Raw genomic sequence first — 24070 nt, forward strand, 5'->3', positions numbered from 1 at the left:
CAGGTCTGAAGCTGTCATCTAAGCTCTCATCAAGCTAAGGCCCAGAGAGGAAAAAAGATTTGCCCAAATTCAGAGAGCAAAGTGTGAACCAGGACTTATAGAGCCAAGACTTAACACCTGGGTCTTCTGAAATCCAGTCTAGTACTGGCCTCTATGCTATTATCACCTCCTTTCTAGGGAACACAGATTTAGAATGATCTTAGGTCCCCTTGAACAACTTCTCTTAGAACAGATGGGGAAACTGAGGCTCAGGGAACTGAAGTGACTTGCCCAAAATAATACAAGTTGAAAACAGCAGAGTCAGATTTGAACTCAGTTGCTTTGACTTCAAATCCAGGAATCTTTCTGCGGCACTATAAGGCACAACCATTAGAACTGGAAGAGACCTCAAAAATCCACCCCTTCAATTTAAAGATGATGCAAGGGAAGTCCAGAGAAAGGAAGGGATTTGCACAAGGTCACAACTAGTGACTGAGTTTAGCACTAGAACCTAGGTATCTAATGCCTATAGTGGAAGGTGCTTGATACCTGCAAGTGCCCTTGGTTAGAAGCATCAGAATGATCCCTTGGCCCATTTTGGAGAATATCAAGGAGGAGCTTATGGAAACCACTGATAGAATTTAGCCACACCCTCCCAAATCCACAGGGAACCAAGAATCCGGCTGCCGGGTATGGGGACAAGTCCTTGCCAGTAATCTCTAGTAGGAGTCTGAGAGGCTAACCACCTGTCTTGTGAGGAAAGATATATCAGTGGGGCAGACTCAACCCCAGCTTCAGGCAAAGCTGCCTACACCTCTCCCTGACAGTTTCTGGCCCCAGCCAACAAGCTGGGATCAGTGAGGAAACCCGGAGTGGTCATTCCAGTTCAGACGATTGTGCCATATCCCCCCACCCCCCACCCCAGCTCTCACCTTAGCTTTCGATTTTTATTTCAGTTTAAAAGTTTCTGAGGAAACTGAGTTGAAAAAGAAGAGTCCAGTTAAGTATCTAATAATGGCCTAGCCTCACCAATTCGGGTGGTCCAAGCACGGAGAGGAAGATGAGACAGAGACAGACAGAAAAAGACAGAGATAGAGAGGGGAAAGAGGGAGACAGAGAGACAGAGTCAGAGAGAGTGATGACAGAGAGAGGAGAGAAGACACAGAGAGAGAGAGAGAAATGAGAGGAAACTATGAGAGAGACAGACAGGGGAGAGGAAAGAGGGAAGCATAGACAGTCAGAGACAGTGATGACAGAGAGAGATAAGAGAAGACAGAAGTAGAAATTAGAGATGAAAAAGATGAGAGGAGAGAGAGATGAGAGATTATGAGAGAGAGAGAGAGAGAAAGAGAGAACATGAACACCCATGGAACATGCCTTCCCCCTCCCTCTTTACCAAGGAGTCATTGCTAGCTCCTAACTGCCCCCAACTAGACTGAGGAAATGTAGATAATTCTCTGTCCCCTGGGATCCACGCATCCTCTCCCCATTTCTGATTGGGAAGTTGAGCCATACGAGGAGGGGAGAGAAGAAAGCATCCTCTTCTGAGAAGAGATCTAAGCCAGGAGGCCACAGATCTGGGTTCTCAACTGTGCCACAAACTGTGTGACCTTTGCTGTGTCATATAAGTTCTCTCGGCTAAATTCAAGTAATAAAACTAAAAACAAGAAAACTAGCTGTTGCGGAAAATGGTAACTATGCCTATTCAGTTTAAAAATGTGTTATGCCCATCACCCCCCAAGCAAGTTATCGAACATTGACTATCACACCCCTGTCTGCTGTGCATTTATACGTGTGTGTATGTAGATTCATTTATTAACTTTATATTTACCCTATCAATATTTTATAAGCATTTGTTGTCTCCATTAAAGTGCGCTCTTACTGAGAGAGACCCTTTCTTTCTTTCTTTCAACTAGTATTTCTAGCATCTGGCACGCAGTCTGCACTTCACAAAGCCTCGCTGACTGACTGACTGAAGAGGCAGGGGAGTTATTTTTTGAGAAAGAAGAGTGGTAGGTGTCAGAAACAGCCTCTGCTCCCAAGCATCATGGCTGGAAGTCACTTTAAAGCAGGAGGAGGAGGGTGGGGGGACAATGGGGTGCAGCAAATATGTGGTGTCCTCTTTGGTTATTCTCAATAAACAAGACTGCTGGTACAGGGGGGCGTGTGGGGAGGGGGGAAGCAGCCAGGCCTCATTCGAGCTCTTAAGAATTTCCTGTAGGTTTTGTCTTTCCCCCACCAGAGATTGCCTCTCAGGGCTGAGCCAGCAGAGAAAGATTCTAACCACACACACATCCCACAGTTGAGACACAGTCCTGGCAGGCAGCTGTGTCTCCTGTAGGGAGGCGCCGCTAGGCACTCTTTGAGGAGAATTGAATCTGGGGGGCCATGGTGAGCATCCTGTTTCCTAGAGGGGCAGATGATGAAGGAATCAGGGATGATTAAAGAGGGAACTGACAGAAGTGACCTGGGTGTTTGCAGGCAAATAAGTATTCCAGGGCAGGGTGGGGGACATGGAAGCACCTTGGTAGGTGGTCACGGAAGAACTAGAAGGAATAAGGAATCTCTGCTTTCTCTCCAAACCTGAGCTTCAATCCCTTTCCATCTTATATTGTTTAAGACATCTTTACAGTTTCAATAACTTTGTGAGGTAATATTTTCTTCAACTCCGTTAGCAAGGCACAGTAGCACAGGGATAATAATACTGGACTTGGAATCCAAGAGACTTGGGTCCAAGTCCTCACTCAAACCATCCTGGCCACACAATCCTGGGCAAGTCACTTAACCTTTCAGAGAAGTGGGCAATTCTAAGACGAAATTGCAGAGAAAGTGCATTAATAGAAGAAAACTCCTCGCTAGAGAGTTTTCTATGTCAATTAATTCACAGATCCAGTCTTTCTCCCTATCCTTTCAGAAACAGATCAGACTAGACAGCTCCTGGGGACCCTTTCCAGCATTAAAATTCTGGGATTCCATGGGCTATAAACGATACCTATAATAAAAGGCTTTTGTGAGATTCAAAAGAGATAGTGTAAAGTGATTCATTTGCCTTCTCCATGGGTGGAAGAGAAAAAGGAACAGAACTTAGAACTGAAAATAAAATAAAACTGAATTTAGAAAAAAAGAAAAGGAAAAGGAAGGAAAATGCAATATGGGGAGTTTAAGTGATTTCTCAAAGAAAAAATGGCAAGTTAACGGCAAAGCCAAAGCTAGAACCTGGGAACCTTCCCAACTATAGATTTGTTGTCCCTTTGGCTTCCAGTTTGGTGCTGTGTTCCCTACTTCACACTAGACCCAGCTAGAAGCAGAACCACTAAGTCAGAGTCGTGGTTACCCTGAACTTTGAAAGATTCTGGGATCCAAGAACTCCCAGGTTTCTCCCAGTCAGTGGGGGGAACAGCTCTCTGGGAGGGATAGAGGGATATGGAGGAAAATCTAGGTGACATAAGAAAATATATCAGTGCATATCTATGTTTAAAACAAAAGTGAGAAAGATTTCTCCCTCTTCACCAATGGAGCATCCAAAGCTCAGAGACCTCTTCCAGGAAACTTGGCAAATCCCCCAAAAGAGTCAGAAACAGAACTTAGGAATTTCCACCTCCCCTGCCCACTTCCTTCTCCTCCCCCACATCCACCAAGCAAGTCTTTCCAAGTCTGAGTAAATGTACATTTCCTTCTGTTGTATAGCGAGGATGATCTTACAGAATTTTCATAAATCCGCAGCATATTAGAACTAAAAAGGACCTTAAATATGAACTAATTAAACCTACCATGTTACAGATGATGGAGTTGCATCTCAAAAGGGAAAGATCATAAGAGACCCTGGAAGCTACTGAGTCCAGCTCCCTCATTTTGTCATTGTCAATGTTGTTTGTGCTTTGTTTAATGACATGATGACAAAATTATCAGCTTCATTCTCTCTTTCAGAGTCACTGAACAGTCCAGTGGCGAGACAAAAGTCAAGATGATTGGCAGTGGCCTGGGATGCAGTGGATGACCTTGGTCTAATTTACTATCACAACAATATCAATCTGGGAAGGAAGCAGCGGGTAGAATGTCCCTCATTTTACAGATGAGGAAACCAAGGCACAGAGTGGTTAAGTAACCTACCCAAGCTCACAATGTTAGTAAATATCTGAGGTCAGATTTGAACTCAAGTCTTCCTAATTCCAAGTCCAGTACTTGAACCACTGTACCCCACTTAGCTGCCTCAAATGAGATAGCACTATTCCTGGCTCAGATGAGATAGCACTGTTCTTGGCACACCGAAGGTGCTCTCTCTGTTTCCTTCCTCACAGCAACAGTTGTTCCTTCTGCAGACCTCCATGATCCTTAGTACACTACGATGATGCCAACTTAACGAGGACTGGTCGTTGGCTGAACCACACCTTACACAAATGCCTTTCATCATTTCTCAGCTCAGGTCCTAAGCCTGTACCTTTGAGAGAGAGAAAAAAAATCTGGGCATGTCCTAGTGGAAGTAAAAGCCTGACTACTAACAGTTCCCACTCGTTAGGACTTTTCAACTTGCAAACATTTTACGTACAGGGCATACCATAAGCTTTGGTGCAGCCTGAAGTTATTAAAGCTGTAAAATGCACTAAGCCTTTTGGGATACCATGTGTGTAATCTCATTTGTCTCCCAAAGACCCTGTGAGGTAGGTGATGTTATTTTCCTTGTTTTATAGGTGAGAAACATGAGGCTCAGTGAATGTTGGTGACTTATCCAGGGTGACTTACACAGCTCATTAAATGTTTGAGGCAAGTTAAGAACCCCTGAAGTAGAACCATGCCATGTGGACCAACGGGGGAAATGGAGAGAATGCTGGGTTCAAGAGTCCCTGTCTCAGGCTGAATCTCAGTCCTGTCACTTGCTACCTCTGTGACCTTAGGCTTTAGTGCTTTCGTCTATAAAAGAAGGGGGCTGGCTGGGGCTACATGACCTCTCGAGGTCCTTCCAGCTCAAAATCTAGGATTCTGTGTACACAAATAAACAGACATCATGGTAATTTGAGGAGGAGGATGGAGCACTAAATGAGGAGGCGGGAAACTGGGGAAGGAACAGGAAGATGGGAGCAAGGGTTCGTGTAAAGGATTAACAAAGATAAATCTGGAGAGTTAAGTAGAGAACAAAGCCTAGGGCTGGACCTTAGCCTGCCCCTTTAATACCCTCCAAGAAATGCCTACATGTATATGCATGAGTCTCAGAGCAAATGCATGTATAATATGAGGCGTGTGTATGTAAATAGCACACAGCTGTGTATGGAAATATCTCACTCCCTTCTACTACCCCTCAAAGACTCACCTTTCCTGCCCTGGACCCCACCAGTTCTGATGCAACCAGAGCAACTGCTCTGAACCTCCTTCTCCCAGACAAGGAGGAAAACTGACTTCTGCAGGGCAGCTGGCGTCATGAGGCGATAACCTCCCTTGCCCTGAGAGTGTGAGCATTGCACTGGCCAAGTTTCTGCACTTGGGCCTGAGAGGCAGAAACTCAGGCTGAAGCTGAGATAAGCAGGCATTGTTCCCAGCTCTGGGGTCAAAGACCCAGCAGCAGAGACCAGGTCCTCCATCCCTCGTCAATCACTCTAAATATGAACCCTGACTCAGCCAGCTTTTCCCACAGAAAGAGATTCTCATTCCCAAACCTGGCACTCAGCAGATTAGGAGAAGGGTTCTTTTTTGCTTTGTTGGGGTAAGAACCACTCAGTGGTCCTGGGGCTTAATAACTCCAAGGCATCTCTTCTATCTGAGCTGCCAGCATAGTACAGTGAAAGTATCCTGGATTTGGATTTGTTAACTCTGCTACTTCTATTTTGTATCGCCTTGGGCAATTCAATTAACTTCCTTGGGCTTCTGTTTTCTCACCTGAAAAATGGGGGTGCTGGACTAAGTGGGCTCTTTGGTTCCCGTAAGTTCTAATTCTACATCATTCATTTGGAAAGGTTCCCAAAGAAAGATCAGAAATGTGCGTGCTGTTAAAACTCTGGGTTACTGGCCTTAGGCCTATGCTCCAGCTCTCTGATCACAGGCTGGGTCTTCAGGCTGAGGATAATGGAGGAGGCCTCCCTCCCTCAAAACAAAGTCAAGTGCAAGTCATGTCATTATTTTTCTGATGGCATGGTCTTCTTCGGCAATGAAGGACGAACACACAACGGAGGAGGGAAGGGTGGAGAAATTTACTGGAGAGAAATTAGAAAGGGTTAAGTGCAGGCATACCTTGGAGATATTGTGGATCTGGTTCCAGACCACCAAAATAAAGCGCATATCACAACAGAGCAAGTCACACGAATTTTTTTGTTTCCCAGTGCATATAAAAGTTAGGATTACACTACACTGTAGTCTATTAAGTGTGCAATAATATTATATCTAAAACAACAATGTATACACCTTAATTCTAAAATACTTAATTGCTAAAAAATGCTAACCATCTTCTGAGCCTTCAGTGAGTTGTCATCTTTTTTGGCTTGTGGAAAATCCTATCTCCGTGTTCATGGCCGTGGACTGGTTGCTGAAGGCTCCAGCGGCTGTGGCAGTTTCTTAAAATAAGATAACAATGAAGTCTGTGGCATTAATTGACTCATCGTTTCAGTTCAACACTTAAGAGGTCACTGCAGAGTTACTAACTGACCTATTTTCAGTATCTTGTATCTCGTAATAGGAAGAAAGGGAACCACTGATCAGTGGAGCATCAGAATACACATATTTACTGATTAAATACTGTCTTGTATGGATGAGATTCATGGCACCTCCAAATCATTACAATTAGTAATATCAAAGATCCCTGATCACAGACCACCACGACAGATACAATGATAATAAAAGAGCTTGAAGCATCCTAAGAATGACCAAAATGTGACACAGATACAATGTGAGCACATGGTGTTGGAAAAATGGCGCCAATAGACTTGCTTGACGCCGGGTTGTCACAAACTTTTAATTTATGAAAAATCCATTATCTTGAAAGAGCAATAAAATGAGGAATGTCTGTATAAAGCCAAGGTAGTTTAACTAGGTAGGAGGGGAAGGTAGTGAGTGGTGGGACCTTCATGACACCTACCCATCCTCCCTTCCACCTATTTCCCCAAATAAGGGTTGGAGAACCTGAGGTCCTGAGGCCAAGTATGACCCTCTTGATCCTCAAGCACAGCCCTTTGACAGAATCTGGCCCTCTAGGTCCTCAAGTGCAACTCTTTGATTCTGTCTCACCCTCATGGGCCTCAAGGCTGAAGGTTCCCCACCCCTGTCCCAAATCCAAAGAAAAAAGGGAAAAGGGGATGTGGGAGAAGAAACACCCAAGATTAATAAGGTATTTCACAGATATAGAGAACTCTCTCTATCAATGCAGGTTGTCTCATTCTTTGTGACCTATAGCCCTAGAGAACTACCTAGAACACAGAGGTTAAGTGACTTGCTTGAGGTCACATGACTGCTATGTATCAAAAGCAAGACTTCAACCCTAATTTTGAGGTCAGTTTTCTATCCTTTACATCACGTTGCCTCTCACAGAAGACTAGAACGACCCCATGGGAAACGGCGCTAACCAAGGAAACTCTTCCTCTAAAATCCTACAAAACAAACATCTTCTGTGGGGGGTGATTAGAAGGCTACTCAGCCAACTCCCAACCCCTGATCTTTTTCTAGGGGCTGAAGTAGTGGTGGACAATTGAAGAATGCTAACGCTGTCTTCGAGGGCCCCCACTCCCATGGGAAGCATCTCACCTTCAGCTTCCCTGGGCACTGGCTGAGAACCTCCTACCCAGCAAGAAGCTGGGCTTCATGTTACAAAAGCGAATCTAACTCAGGATCCCAGGCAAACTCTTGGCCCTGACTTTCTCTGCTCCTCCCCCAGCCTCTTCAGACAGGATCCACATCAGCAAGGGCAGCTGGTTCCCAGTGTCAAGAACTGTCAAGATTTTTACACCACCCCCCCCAACAGACGCTCTAGCTCCCTCATTCCTCAGAGTGAGTCAGCTCCCCTGCCTGGATAACTCAAATTGAACTTTAAACAGTCGGAGATCCTATTCTTCCTGCAAAAAGGGCTTCTCTGACCCTTTCAAGCTGTTTCTCTTGGTTTTTTCACTTTTTAAAGAAAAAAAATAAAAGGGAGACAAAAATTTGACCTCACTCTTAAGAGCTTCCCAGGAGGCTGAAATAACTTCTGTGCTCTCTCCCATAATGCATTCTGCATTAACTTTCCCAGAGAAATGGAGTAACCCAAAGGTAATAGAGTTATATCATGTTCATGGGCTGGGTTTAGCCTAAAGAGTATGTGTGTGTGTATGTGTGTGTGTGTGTGTGTGTGTGTGTGTGTGTGCGTGTGTGTGTGAGTGTGTGAGTGAGTGTGTGTGTGTGTGTGTGTGTGTGTGTGTGTACACATGCCTATATCCCTGAGTGTGTAAATAAAGAAAAGCAATGTGGTGGAAAAAGTACCGAATATAGAACCAAAAGACTTGGACTTGAATCCAGGCTCTGTCATTTAAAACCTATACAACCTTAGAAAATGGATGCCATTTAACTAATCCTCAGTTTCCTCAGTTGTGTCAGTACCTCCAAGTTAAAAGGGACAGCAGAGCCCATCTAGTCCAACCCCACCCTACCTCCTTACAGTATCTCATTTAATTGAATGAAAGTCCTTAAAGGCAGCCTCTGCTGGTTTTATTTTCTCTTTTGTCTCGGCCCCTAGCACAGTGTGCCTTACCCGTTGCAGGTGTTTAATTCATTGAATTAAATCTGACTCCCTGAGAGGTGTTCATCTAATCTCTGATTAAAGACCTTTAGAGAGGATCCCCCCAAATACCTCCTTTGCCAGTAAAATGGGGAGGGGCAGTCAGGTTAAATGACCCCTCAGGCCTAGCTCTAAATCCCAAGATCCTATGAGGGTGCATGTCTATGAGTGTGTCGCTGCACATGCAGAAATGAACCAGTAAGGGTGCAAGTCAGTATGTTGATACATATTTCTTAAATATGTTTTTTATAACCAGGAGGTCAGAAGAAATATTGAAAAAAAATTTCCATTCCCTTCCAACTATTACTTGCTTTCAAGATCCCTGGGAGTCCTGGACTTAACAAACCTGATACACCAAATAACTCAGATCAGAGATTTCATCGTGGTCCAATTTATTTTTGTTTTTTATACAACTAGTTTTGGGAAAGATTACATCACCTTCCCATCAAGCTGTGAGCTTAAAAAGGGAAATTCCTGGGAGCCATGGAGAGTCACAAATGAGAACAGGAGGAACGGATCAGCAGGTCAGGTCTCTGCCCTGAGCCTACTGTTTAAAAATGAGTAACAATATATGATTGATTTGACCACACCAAAACAGTCACCTGCACCATGCTGAGAAGAGAGAGCTCTACCATTCGGATCCCTTTGGCTTGAGTAGCAAATTTCCAAAGAGGCAAATATGGCTCAAGGTTCACCTGAAAGCCGAAAATAAACCTCAGGCTGGGAACATTCATTTTTAAAACCACACTCCAGTGCCTGGGTGCAGTTACCAGGCAGGGCCCTGGGAAACTGGTTTACGGTTGCAATAAGACAAGGGTAAACAGACAGGGCTGCTTCTGTTATCCTCTCTGGTCCCCACACCGTCCACAGGCTCTTACCTTCCCAACTCTTCTCCGATTTCATATACATCCTCCACCTTCTGCTGTTTGAAGGCCGCCATGTTTGGACTCTTCATTGAGGCTTGGAGCTAATATACCTGCCAATGGTATGGGAAGAGCTGTTAGGACAGCCTTGTAAATGGTCCTGGAAAGAAATCAGGCTGCAGAGAAAGTACAAACTGAAACAACAACAAATGAGCCCCTGGCTCTTTTAGGAAATTCATTGTCAAACCTTTTTAAATACTGTGACCCTGTCTGTCCTCCCCCACCCAATATATCTTGCCTCACCAACTGTGCAGAAGAGAGGGGAAAGAACATTTCCCCCATAGGAGGTATTCTGGATACCACGGCCACTACCACAAAGCTATCTGCTTGGTCTCCCTCCTAATGCTATGATTTTAAAGGCAGGAGGAAGGCCCAGAAGGGGTCAGGCAAAATAACACATGTACCCAGAGTTCATTGGTTCTGTCACCACTACCAAAAAGTTGGCCCACATTTCTGATTTCTATAAGCCTTTCAAATTCCCCTGTCTGAGCAACATTTCTTTGAATATTGGTGCTTGCCATCATCAACTATATCGCTGCTTGAGCCCTGTTGAGTGTGGAAAAAGATCCACTGACTTTCTGGCACAGTGCATTCAAACCCATATGTGAGGCCAACTAGAGTGGGCCATCTGAAATTGTTCTTGGCAGTACTACACTAACATCCCACTTATCTGGGGTTCAGATTTCCAGCCACCTCAAATACCCAGAACACATGCAGCCCCATGTGTAGAAATAGGCAAGAAAAACCGAGTCCTGAAAGAGTTGTCCAAAGTTCATGTACCTTCCCCCACAGACAAAGTGCCTTGACACATAATTCTGAAAGGTGGGATGGCAACTGAAAGCAGTGGATTGGACTAAATGACCTTGAAGGTCCCCCCTTGTAGCCCTAAGTCTACAAGCCTATGATAGGAATAGTTTGAAAGTAAGGGAAGAAACAAACCAAGAAAGGATAAAAAGTAGACTCAAGAATTATAAAGGTCGGGCCTTCTGGGTTCATTTCACGTAGGAGTTAATAATATATATATACATATATATATATATGTATATATATATTACATCACTAATTGTATGTATATATGTGTATACATCACTAGAAAGAAACTTCACCAAGAATCAGGGTAAAATATTACAATACCCTTGAAGTTTTACTTCAAACCCCTCCAAGTGTCAAAAATAACCCAAAGTATCAAAATGCAACGCTGGCAGGGCTGTAAAAAACAGGCACGTTCATTTGTAGTTAGTGGATTTGGATACTGGTAGAATCTTTTTGGAAGGCAATCTGGCAGCATACAGAGTCATAAAATAATCATGTCCTTTGACTAATACTATTATCGAGAATACATTGAAAGAGTATTATCCTAAAGAGGTTTCTGTTCCAGTACACACACACACACACACTCACAAAATGAAGACACTAAGGCAATAAGCATTTATTAAGTAACCGCTTTGTACCAGGCGCTGTGCTAGGCCCTGATGATACAGGTACAAGCTAAAATAATAATAGACCTGACCTCAAGGGGTTTGCAATTCTAATGGAAGAAGATAAAACATAAAAGGTAGCTGAAAAGGAGGAACAGGGTGGGGATGACGGTACCGATGCAGGAATATGGCGTTTGAAGCCTATAGAGAAAGAAGCTGGAACAGGAACAGTCAGACTGGGCACATCCCCAAAATGGAAGCCCAGAAAGGAGCTGGCCAATGGGAAGGGGGTGGGGGGGATTAACATGACAGAAGCATATTCCAGGATAAGAAGGCTCTAGGTGCAAATACTTGCAAATCAAAAAGTCTTTATTAAGCATTTGTCCAAAATGTGCCAAACACAAATCAAAAAAATGAAGCAATCCCAATTCTTACTTATATTGGGATGTAAGCTTCCCATTTACAGGAAGTTTATATTCCAAAAAGGGAGACAAGAACACACTAAACTATAAAGAGCACAAATCTGAAGTGAACAGACAGAAATATGTAGTTGATGATAATAGCATTTATGTAACAATTATATGCCAAGCAGTGTGTTAAACATTTACCAAATATTATCTTATTTGATCCTTGATGATCCTGCAAGGTAGGTGCTATTATTATCTGCATGTATAGTTTAGAAAACTCAGGCAAACAGATTAAGTAACTTGCCCAAGGTCATACAGCTAAATGTCTGAAGCTGGACTTGAACTCCTGACTTTAAGCCCAGCACACCATCCACCTAACTACCTCAATACAAGGTAATTTGGGAAAGGGACAACTAGCACTTGAGGAAAATCAGAAAAGACTTCATGGTGTAGAAGATGGTGTTTGATCTGTGTTGTAAGGGAAAAGAGTTCCATCTTCTACACCATGAAGAATTTCCTGATTTCCTCCAACTGCTAGCCCCAGTTTCCCGAATCACCTTATACTGAGGCAGACAGGCTACGTAGAAGTAAAGAGAGGGTGCATTCTAGGCACGTAGCCTGGACAAAGCACAGAGATTGGAGATGGGGTGTTGTGTGTGAGAGACAAAGAAAAGGTCAGTTTGACTGGATCCCAGAGTTTAAAAAAGAAAGTCGTGTCCAATGAGGATGGAAAGATGGGTTGGGGCCAGGTTGTGAAGGGCTTTAAAGGCTAAACAGAGTTTATATTTTATCCTAGAGGCAAGAGGAAGCCACTGGAGTTGATTAAGGAGGGGAAGTCACATGTCCAGATCTGAGTTTAAAGAATATTACTTTGGCAATGGTGTAGGATATACTGGAATGGGAAGAGATTTGGAGCAGGAGACGAGTTAGGAGACTAATGAAATAATCTGGGTGAGAGGTAATGAAGACTTAAACAAGCCTGGTTGCCATTTTACTAGAGAGGAAGAGAGACTTTCAAGAGAGATACTATAGAGGTAAAAGCACAAGATTGATGAGAAGAAATAAAGATGGCCCCAAGCCTAAATACTTGGGTGGTTAGAAAAATCGTAGCATCCTCAACTAAAATAAGGATTTTGAGAAGAGGAGTAGATTTGAAGAGAGAAGGGGAAATCAGTACCAGGAAATAAGATCTGCAATACTGGATCCAATATTGGCTACTGGAACTCACCCATGTTCGATCATCCTGTGGGCATTACTCTGCCCCACACTAAGTGAGAAGGAGAAAGCAGGGCTCTAACTCACTACTCACTACTCACTGCCCCTGAGCCAGGGTCCACCTTCCAAGGGTTGCCTACCACCACCATAAGATGATCTGATGTACAAGGCAGATGGGTAGTTTGTGGATGGGTTTCCAATTCTGTCAAGGGCACCTATGCAGCTGATAGTATGTACCTGGGTAGCAGTTAAGTTATACCTGCATTGTAACGACTCTAATGAATGATGCCTGACACAGGAGGGGAAAAGTTTGGAAGTTGCACAGCAGAGGGAAGGGCAGGGAGAAGAGAGGTGTGTTGAAGACAAGCCCCACTGGAGGAGGGGTTGTGAACTCATTTTGTAAAGGAGGAAATGAGGCATAGAGAGATGTCCCAATGGCCATTAGTTGGTGCCACACCCTTTGAGGAGAGACCATGATGCCCCTAGAATAAGGCCCACATGGGGGAACAAGGTCCTCTACTTTGGAAACCACTGACCCAGAGCCTTGAGAGATTAAATAATTTGCCTAGGGCCACTCAGCTAGTATGTGTCAGAGATGGGGCTTAAATCCAAGTCTTCCTAGAGTAAAGGGTGAGGAACATGTGGTCTTCCAGGTCCTCAGGTTTGGTCTTTTGACTGAATCCAAGTTTTACAGAACATCCTTTTATTAAGGGGATTTGTTCTGTGAAGTTTGGATTCAGTCAAAGGGCTGCACTTGAGGACCTAGAGGGCCATATGTGGCCTTCAGGTCAAAGGCTCCCCACCCCTGTGACCTAGACCACATTTTGGAGAGATGGGCCTTTCTTGTAATCTCTCAAGTCTCAGATGCTCTTGCAATTACCTCTTACTATGTTTAATCCGAAAAAGAATAAAGGAAAACTGATGGACAGCCTACTTGCTGCTCTCATGGCTATGAAATGGAAGGCAACAGAGGAAGACTCCCAAGCACACAGTACACAGACAAGGCCAGAACAAGATGAAAAAGCAAGAATGGGTAGCTATCTACAGCAGTGGAGGACCCCCTTAGAAATATTCAAATATTCTTGTTAGAGAAGAATAAATTCAAAACTGGATAAAGATTGCCAGCCTTCCCAAAGTGCTTTAACTTCTTTTATTTAAAGGACAAAATACATGTTGCAAAAACTGGAGAAAGACAGAGCGTACAAGACCAAGTGGCTAACCTCATTCTAGTCAATTCAACTATGATTCCCTAATTTGCTTGGGGTGCATTGGAACACCCTCCTCTCACCACCATCCCAGGAGGGAATACGGTAGCCCCTCTCTAGAGGAGGGGACAATAGCTCAGGGTTCTGGTCCAGTTTTGCCACTAATTAGCTAGGAGACCTTAACTTAAGGTAATCACTTCATTTCTTTGACTTTCATAGGATGGTAGACTGGACAGTTTTTTTTTCCAATAATTTTTCAGTCCTATCCATCTCTTCATGAACCTGTATGGAGTTTTCTTGGCAAGGATACTAGAGCGGTTTGTCATTTTACAAATGAGGAAACTGAGGCAAACAGGATTAAGTGACTTTTCACAGTCATATAACTAGTAAGTTGTCAAGACAGATTTCAACTCAGGAAGATTCCAGACCAACACTTTATCCACTACCCTACCTAGCTGCCTTGGACAGAGTCTTAGAGATTATCTAGTGCTATGTCTCTTCACCTTTTTGTGCATCATGAACCTCTTGAGTAGTCTAGTGAAACCTATGGACCTTTGGTCAGAATAATTTTTTTTAATTCATAATTGAAAGATGCTAAATTTCAATTAGAGGTATGTTAAAATACAGTGGTAATTTTTCTTCCATCCAAGTTCACAGACCACACGAAATCTTTCAATGGCAAGAGATCATAAACTCCATTCCAGTTTAATGATCCAATTCCATTCTAATGAACTCATTTTGAAGATGAGGAAATGAAGATGAGGAACCTATGGAGGTTAAGAGACTTCCAGTCACATAGAGAATAAGTAGCAGAGCTAATATCTGAACCCAGGTCCTTTGGCTCCAAATTGTTTCTTTTCTCTGACACTAGGATGCCCCATCTCCTTCATTTGGTCCACAGGCAAGTTAAATTTATTTTTTAAAAAAAGTGCCAGTAACACTGGGATAGCATTTTAAGTTGGAGGAAGGTTCCAATTTAATTTAACTTAATTTAACAAACACTTAAATGCTCCAGTATGTAAGTCCCTTTCTAAGGATACCAAAACAAAACAAACTTCTCTTTCAAAGAATTTACATGCCACTATAGGGATGCAGCTTATATGCAAGTGAGTAAATACAGAGGAATTTCAAAAGGCGTTGGGGAAAATAAGGAAAGTCTCTGTGGCTTTTTCCTAAATCTAATAGAATCATAGAGTTAGCACTGAAAGAGAAGCCCATCTTACAGTACGGAAACTGAGGCCCATGAAAGGCTAAGTTTCCTAAAGAGAAAATATGAGACAATAACGACTTACACTTAGGGAATGTTGAAATGAGATAATAATGAAAGAATTTTTAAAATTTCACTGATGTGTAAAAAATTATTATTTTGCCTCCCAGTCACCCACTCTTCCCCCAATCTCCCACAATTCTCAGCTACCCCACCCTCCCCCATCTCTAAATGCCACCCTACAAGAACTTAAGCAATTAAGGCATATTTTGCAAAGCAAAACACAACCAAAGAAAGGTAAAACCAACCATCAGTCAAGGCTCTAAGAGATCGGAAATTACCTTGGAGGGCAGGATTTCCTCTGCCAGACAATACAGCTCTAGGAGAGCTTGTATTACACCATGGTGAGTCTTGTAAAGGTCAAATATGGCAACAGGTGTGTAAATTTCATTCTCTTTCACCCACATCAGCTATTTCCACAACCTGGAGCTTAATTCCTGGGACACAGTGTCCTCCCTTCCAGAAGGAAGGAAATCATGTTTGGTGACCACCCCTCTCTTACTGACTCCCCCACTATGGTGTCTCCCCATCTTCACTCCCAGTGTTACTTCTTTATAACTGCTGCTCCCCACCTCCTCAGGGGCCAGTCAAAAGTCTTTATGACAAAACTTCAATTAACTGGGGCATAAATCACAGAGGTGTGGGGTATAAATCTTCATTAAAGCCCCTCCAGCCCCAGCACATGCTCTCTTTGGACTATATCTTCCACTTATACTATGAGTTCTTGATAAATACGGTAAAATCCATGTATATGCTGGTGTCCAAGTATAGAACCACCACCAGGGCTCTAGGCCTTGGGTTTGAGACCTGGGGTCCTTGAAAGCATGGTTGGTCTTTTGCCTTTCTTTGTAAGCCCAGATTTTAGCACAGTATCTGGCACATAGTAGGTGCTTAATCGATACTAGCTGACTATGACTAATTGTACTTTAATAGAAGTACTGGGGGAAAAAATGTTAAGAACCCTTACTCTAGATTAATTGACCTATCAGGCATTTACTAATATAAGATCAAGTTAAGCCAATCTCTCCAGTAGAATGTAAGTTTCCTGAGGGAAGACCAAACTTCATTTTTTTTTACTTAATATCCACAGTACTTAGAGGAGTACTTAACATGCATTTGTTGAATTAAATTGAAACCAAAAATAGTTTGAAACTCTGGTTTGATACAAGAGATGTTTATTTACTTTCCAAAAGGATTCTTCACAAGTATTTACAATACATTATCTTTAGATTGGAAAGATTCTCTTTTCTACCCTGATCCTAAAGGATTTTAAGTAGGGTTTGATTTACAAAAATTGAATTCACCCGTAGTTGTTCAGGAAGACCATTGGTGTGGCCACCTTCATTTTTTTACATTCAAGAACAAAATGTGTACTACAGCTCTATGCAGCAATAATGGATCATTTGTATCTCCCTGGGCTGCTTTGACCTCTCTCAATTCCCCCACCAGAATTTTTGAAGACTAGACATGTAGCTAACAGCTCAAACTCTCTATGTTCAAAACTGAGCTTACTCTTTCCCCATGAAACCTATTCCTACTCCTGACATAGCTGGATGATACAGTGGATAGAGTGGCAGGCCTGGAGTCAGGAAGATTCATCTTCCTGAGTTCAAATCTGGCTGTAAGCACTTACTAGTTGATGACCCTGGGCAAGTCCCTTAATCCTGTTTGCCTCAGTTTTCTCATCTGTGAAATGAGCTGAAGAAGGAAATGGCAAACCATTCCAGTACCTTTACCAAGAAAACCCCAAAAAGGGTAATGAAAAATGGGGCACAACTGAAAAACCACTCAAGAACAATTCCTGACTTCCCTATTTTTGTCAATAGCATCCTCGCTCCCTTCTCCTCACACAGCTGCCAATTCTACACCACAAAGCATCTTTCACTTATTCCTCCCTTCTATCTTCATTGTCACCATTTTACTCTCCTCCCACATTACCTCCTACAAGAATGGTTACAATCACCTAACCAGTCTCCCAGCTGCTAGACTGACCTCTTTCCCATTGATACTTTATACCACTACCAAATTAGCCTCATTTATGAACAAATCTGATCTTGTTGGATCAAAAACTAGAACTGAAAGGGAAAGCAAAGACGAATCCGATCCCCTCATTTTACAGATAAGGAAACCAAGGACCAAGAAGGTTATAATGATTTACCTGTAGTAAATGATTGTTCTGACCACAAAAACTGGTGACTCCTTATTTGGATCCAATAAAAACCAGTGTCATTAATTAGCCTGGCATTCAAAATCTTCCACAATATGATGTTACCTTACCTCTCCAGCCTTATTTCACACCTTTTACAAACGATCACTCAGTGCTTCAACTAAACTATACTGTTCTCCACGTACCTATACCTGTCCGAAGCTTTTCTGCTTGCACGCCTTTGCTCACATCATTCTGCATCCTTGGAATGTCTTCCCAATATCTACCTTTTGAAATTTACTCCTCCTTTAAGACCTTGCTTAAACACCACCTCTTTCAAGTAGCCTTTGTTGGTTGATGTCTTTAGTCAGAAATTCTCTTTCCTTCCTTGGTTGGACCTGTGTGCTGATAAGGCACTTTTGATCTTATTTACATCATGTTTCAGTATCTATTCTAATCATCTATGAGAGTAAGAAGTGTATCTTTGCGTCTCTCGTGCCTACATATTTCTAGCTACATGGCAAGTCACACGATCATATCTTCGAGGTAGATACTTAGGGATCACCTAACCTAATTTCACTTTCTAGAGGGGAAAGCAGATGACAGACATTTGCTGAACTGATACAATTGTCTGGGATGTTCTATCAAGGATGAGCTCTTCCTAACACATCCAATACAACTAAAACCAGACTTTTTAGGTTGAAAACCTGTTCTTTCTGAACTGTATTTCTGTTGATGGCACGATCTTTCCCTAGTTAGTCAAACTCAAAACCACAAAGTCATCTTTGACTCATCCCTATACCATGCCACTAGATAATGAAGTAGATCACATGCTGGGCTTGGAGCCAGGAAGTCCTGAATTCAAATATGGCCTCAGATGCTTAGTAGTTTGTGTAACCCTGGGCAAGTCACTTAACCTCTGTTTACCTCAGTTTCCTCAACAGTAAAATGGGAATAATAGCACTTACCTCACAGGGTTGTTGTGAGGATCAAATGAGACCATATTTGGAAAGCATTTGGTACACAGTAGGCACTTAAATATTTATTCTCCCTTCCTTCCCCTTGCCACTCACATCCAATCAGTGGAAGATCTATTATTCAAAGGATGGTAGATTTTGAGCTGTAAAAGACCCCAACTAGACCAACCTCTCTTTGTAGATGAGGAAATGGTAGCTCATTAAGTAACCAGTCCAAGATGCCACAGAGAAAATACTGCTCACCAGGATCTAATCCCAGGTACTCATTGCTGTTTCCCTGGCACATGCTGCCCCACCCAGATCTAGGCCCTCATTCCCTCTCACCTAGATTCCTGCAATAACCTCTTAACAGATTCCTTCTTGTGCAGTGTCTCCTAGTTTCTGAGGAGCCCTGTACGGCACTATTAGAGTAATCTTTTCAATGTATGAAAAAACCTTCCCTTGCTGAAGATCTTCAGCGATTTCCCAGAGCCTACTAAACAAAGCCTCAGTTCCTGAGTGTAGTATTCAAGGACCTCTAGAATCTGGCCTCAACCTACCTTTCCAGGCTTATTTCACACTACTCACTTTCATATATCCTGCACTACAGTCAAACTGAACTAGTTCTTCATTGTTCCACCAACAGAACCTCTGTCTGTACCTTTGATCACAGCTGAAATGCCCTTGCCCCACCTCCCACCTCCCTCTCTCTCCTGGCTGCATCCTCCCTCCAGGGCTGGACTTCCTCCAAGGTCCAGCTCCAAGTCTGCTTGTTCCTCCCTCACACTTGTCCCAGATCCCTCTGGACAGAAATGATATTTTCCTCCCCAGATCCCTCAAAGCACTTTGTGCCTTTCTTATGTTCTTATAATATACAAGTTTACATTCTAGTTATTTAAATATGTGACCTCTCCCCTACCAGTTTATATATTTCATGAGGACTATAGCTTATTTACCTCTTGTGTTTCCCTCAGCTCTACCCCAAGACTTTGTACACAGATACTTAATAATGTTGTAGGTTGATTGGCTCCCTTGAGTGGAAAGCAGATAACAAGGGTATCTCAATTTAGCTCTGTAAGAGACTTTAGAGATCAAATAATGCATCCATTTTACAGATGAGAAAACTGAGGCCCAGAAAAATTAAAACTTGCTCAGGGTTATCCCTACAATAAAGGAAAAGGACCAGGATTTGAACCCAGTTCTTTTGTGCTAAATCCAGTACTATTTCCATGATACTTTGCTGACTCTGGGAGAGTTTCAAGGATCCTCTGACAGTCCAGGTTTAGCCAGACATATAAGGAGTCTTCACCCCCCACCACAAACTTAGGCCCCTCCAAGGGTCAGCCTAGGATGGCTATGGCCTCTGGCGTCTCAATTTTGATGCAAAACTCCTTCCGAGAACCCAAACCTCCTAAGGGTCCCACTTTACCGGTTCATGCACAGCTGGAATAATGGTGGAAGCCCCCAAAACAATCCACTGGCAGTGGTCCCGGGAATGGCCAAACAGACCATCAGCTTGACTGGAAGCCAGTTCTGTGGAGTGTGACATTCCACTCACCCTTAGAACATTCATCTGCTGTGGTCCTACCTCCAGACTTCCTCTTCCCCTAAAGGAGAAGCTCCTGGCAAAGGAACTACTCTCTCCAAGGCTCCAGCTCTTGCACCAATGAGGCATTCAAACCCTCCTGAACTTATCTAAGGGATTGGTTCCCTGGGTTTGAGGGTAATTGGGGCTGTGAGTCCCAAGGCTGGCAGTATAGAAAATTTGGAATTCAACAGAGTGATCCAGCTACAAAGCCATCTTCCTCCTTGCCTTCTTATCAATCAGTGTACCCTCTCACTATACCTTCTTACAAAAACTGTTAGGTCCTTCTAAGATCAACACCAAAATCTTTAAGACTGATATTCCTTAAAGATACCATTATCAAGGAAGACTTGAATTTTAACCAGGTTCAAAACACTGAGCCAAAGGAGTGATGGAATGAAATAAGATTTCGTAGGATTGTATCTTGGGATGCCTTAAAATTATAAAACTGAAAATCTGGAAGAGATCTAAGGGGCAATCTGGTTCAACCTTCCCTTTTTACAAGACAGCTAAATGTGAAAATATGTTTAATGTGAATGTATATGTAGAACCTATATCAGATTGCATGCCGTCTGGGAGAGAGGAAGGAGGGGGAGAAAATGTGGAACTCAAAAGTTTGTGGAATGGAATGTTGTAAATGACAAGTAAACAAATACATTTTAAAAAAGAAAAAAAAATCAAATTAGTCAGCTAATGGAGTCAGGAAGAAATCTAAAGTCAGGAAGCCCAGAGTTGAAATCTGGCTTCAGACACTGAAAAGCTGTAAGTTTTTTTTCAAGTAAGTCACTTATCCTCTGTTTACCTCAGTCTCCCATATGTAAAATGGAGAACATAATAGGGTTGTTGCAAGGATAAAATGAGTTATTCATAAAACTTTTTGAAAATCTCAAAGTATTATGTACAGATTCGCTATTATTATAAGGTAACTAGTGCTAAAGAAGCTTGGGGGTCATTTTGTCCAACTCCCTCTTTTCACAAATAAGAAACTAAGACCCTTCCTCAGAGTTGAAATGACTTGCCCAAGGTCACAAAGGTAGTAAATAGCAGAGCTTAGGCAACATGGTACAATGGAAAGAGGGATATCTTTGAAATCAGAGGACCTGGGTTTGAGTTCTGATTCTCTTCTGGGCCTCTGTAAAACGAAGACGTTAGAATAGGTGGCCTCTAAGGTCCCTTTCAGTTCTAAATATAATAGCCTATGACTGTGCTTTTTTCACTAAATTTCTAGATACTCACCAGGAAACAGAGACAAACTTGGGAGAGATGGGAGCCTTTTTGGTTCCCTGAGACCATAACAAAAAAAGGGGAAAGAGAATCAGGAGGAAGGATAACAGAACCTGCTCCATTGGGCACCAAAGCCCATTGCCTTCCTATTGGCAGGGTTTGCCATGTTCAAGTCCCAACTCTCCACTAGGAAGTACCTAGGGACTGTGCATCTCAATGGTGAAGAAAGTGACCTTTTAAAACAAGCACAACTCCAATTCTAATTCCTACCTCTTGAGATTCCATAGCTTTTGACTTTCTCTCCTTCCATTCCCTCCCCATCCCCAGTCCTTGCCCAGGTCAGCCCATCTTGCAAGAATATAACAAGATGGGGCAAAGCCAAGGGGTCAGTGGGACCCTCACACACTTGGGATGTAGCCCAGGAGTTACGATTCAACATTTACCAAGACTACACACATTGAGTCCTAAGAAACTGCATGGTATAAAAGAAAAAAAATATTAGCTCAATGGTGAGAGGCTCTGGGTTCGTTCAGATCCTCATTCTGCTATATCATCTTTGCCTAGGAACTTCCCATCCCTAACTCTCCTAATAATTTGTAAAATGAAGAAGATGATCGCTAAGGTCCCTTCCAGACCCAGATCCTACAATTCAGCATTTTGAAGATAAAGCTGGTCTGGTGGTGGGTACTGAAAGTTTTCTAATTTCATCTCCATTGTATGATATTTTATATAATGGGCTCAGGGAGAGAGGTCAATCACAGTGGATAATAAATATGCTCTCCTAAAAAACCAGAGATTCGCTGCATCTTCACACTTGGATTCTAGGGCTAGTTTTTAAAAGAACTTTAACTCTCTGAAATTCAAAGCACTTTGGACAGAACTGCATCATATAGTGGGAAAAGTGTAGGAGTATGGAGATTTGGGTATGAATCCTGTTCCAACACTTCGTGGCTATGTAATCTAAAGCAAGTTACTAAACTTCCCTGAGCCTCAGTCTCCTGATCTGTAGGAGGGGAATAATATTTGTTATTGACTACTACCCAGAATTCTCCTGTGGAAAAGTGCTATGTAAACTTTAGAATGCTGTGAAAAGTTATTCTTGCTGTTTTTACTGTGTTTCCTTGGCTATCTGCCCCAGGTAGCAAGGATGATCCTAAGTTTTAAAGGAAGAGATGCAGCCTCCATGCATAGAACTAGCCCTGAAGGACCGTATTAGGACGGGGGAAGGAGAGACGGTCAAACCGGGTCTCTCAGATGCCTCTGCTGTCAGCCCCTAAGCTTATCTCTTTCAGCTCACGTCAGACCAGGAGATGCCTCCAGGAAAAAACAAGGTCAAAGACACAACCACCTCGGAGGGTTGGGGGCAGTGGGTCCCCCCGCAGCCAACAAGGTCGTCCAGGGAATAGCCCCTACTCCCCGAGACTGGTGGGAATGGGATAGTGAGATCTCTAAGAGCCAGGAGGATGGGAGAGGAACTTGGGGACTCAGTCACAGGCTAACCAGAACTCCGGCTGGGATGGAGCGATCTCTGTCTCCGAATACTAGGACGGGGAGCAGCCGCAGGGAGGGCTGTCTCCCTGGCCTCTACCCACCTGCCCCCAGCCTTGAAGAAGCCTGCTGTCCAAGGGGAGAAGTCTGGATGTAGGGCAGGAGGGAAAAGACGAGACCCACCGGGACGCTCAGGCAAGAATGGGTCAGGAGGGGAGCTGGCACCAGGCGCTAGATCCAACTCGCCAAGAGTGAAGGAAAGTAAAAGCCGCCAGCTCTGGCCAGGCGGCCACCTCGACGGAGAAGGGGGAGGACAGCAAAGAGCTGCGGAGGTCCGAACCCTGCTCCACTGGCCGGACCAGGGGGAGGCTCCGGCGGGCAGTGCCCGCGCCCTCTCCGCTGGGGGCCGGATCCCGGGTGGCTGGGATGCAGCCGTCGGGTCTCGGGGCGCTACTCACCGCGAGAGGCTGGGGCTGCTCCTGCTGCTGCTGGTGGTGTGACTGCCGCTGCTGCGCCGGTCATGGGCACCGCGGGCACTGCGGGCACGGCGGGCACTGCGCAGCTCTGCGCTTCAGCCCTCGGAGTGCGGCGGCCCGGGAGCGACGCAGACAAGGAGCAGGAGGGGAGGAGCGGGGACTCAGCCACCCTTTGGAGGCGAGCCCTTCGGGCCTGGGACGGGGTGGGGATTGGGGCGTCCCCTGCTGGCCGCCTGCAGCCTTGCGGGGGGCGGGGGAGGAGCTGACTGGACCAGCGATCCCCTGATCGTGGCCGATGTTGCGGACCTCGAGCATCGGGATCCATCCAGCGAATAACTAAACGTTTACCATTAAGCACTGCTTTGTGCCAGGCACCTCCGTAACAATGGGGATGACAAAGTGAGAAGAGAAATAAAGGGACAGTTCAAGGAGAGAGACAGTATGGTTCAGTAGCATGGTAGATTTGGAGTCCGGAACCGGGTTCTGATAGACGTTTAATCTCTCCGGACCTCTGTTTCCTTCTCTGTAGAACTGAGGGGATTAGACTAGATTGTTAGCTTCTAACTCCAAATGGATGGTGCTGATTCCCTGACCTCAAGAATCCTACCTTCTATGGAGGGAGACAAAAAAAGTGTGAGACTTGGGGTAATGTGGGGAAAGTACGAGGTCCGTAAAAAGGGAGGAGGCACTAGCGGGGAGAGGGGAATCAGGAAAAGCTTCTTGAAGAAAGTGGTTCTTGTATCTTGAAGGAAGGGAGAGATTCTTCTTTATAAAGGCAGAAGTGAGAGCGCATATTACAGGCACAGGGGATGGGAGGTGGAGGGATGGTCAGGCAAAAGCACAAATATGGAAGATGGAACTCTTCATAACCTGGCCCCTTCCTCCCTTTCCCATGTAATTACATCTTACTGTCCTACTCATCCTCTGGGATCTAGAGACGATGGCCTCCTTGCAGTCCTCGGTACACAGCACAGCTATTTTCCAGCCCCAGCAATTTTCACTGGCTGTCTCTCTCCCTTGCCTGGAACTTTCTCCGTCCTCATCTCCATCTCC

At 43.9% G+C, this 24070-nt stretch overlaps 1 protein-coding gene across 2 annotated transcripts in view; it reads right to left on the reverse strand.

Annotated features, from left to right (window-relative positions):
• Nucleotides 1-23346, reverse strand: part of DAPK2 (death associated protein kinase 2) — a 184567-nt gene extending 161221 nt beyond the window's left edge. For both annotated transcript variants that reach the window (XM_072613525.1, XM_072613535.1), the window contains exons 1-2: nt 23000-23346; nt 9586-9683 (exon numbers count right to left, since the gene is read on the reverse strand). In XM_072613525.1, the coding sequence (XP_072469626.1) occupies nt 9586-9662 (77 nt within the window). In that variant the 5' untranslated portion in view covers nt 9663-9683; nt 23000-23346. The remainder of the gene's footprint in view (nt 1-9585; nt 9684-22999) is intronic.
• Nucleotides 23347-24070: the final 724 nt, after the last annotated feature.

The sequence above is a fragment of the Notamacropus eugenii genome, chromosome 1 (assembly GCF_028372415.1).
Source record: "Notamacropus eugenii isolate mMacEug1 chromosome 1, mMacEug1.pri_v2, whole genome shotgun sequence".
Lineage (NCBI taxonomy): Eukaryota > Metazoa > Chordata > Mammalia > Diprotodontia > Macropodidae > Notamacropus > Notamacropus eugenii.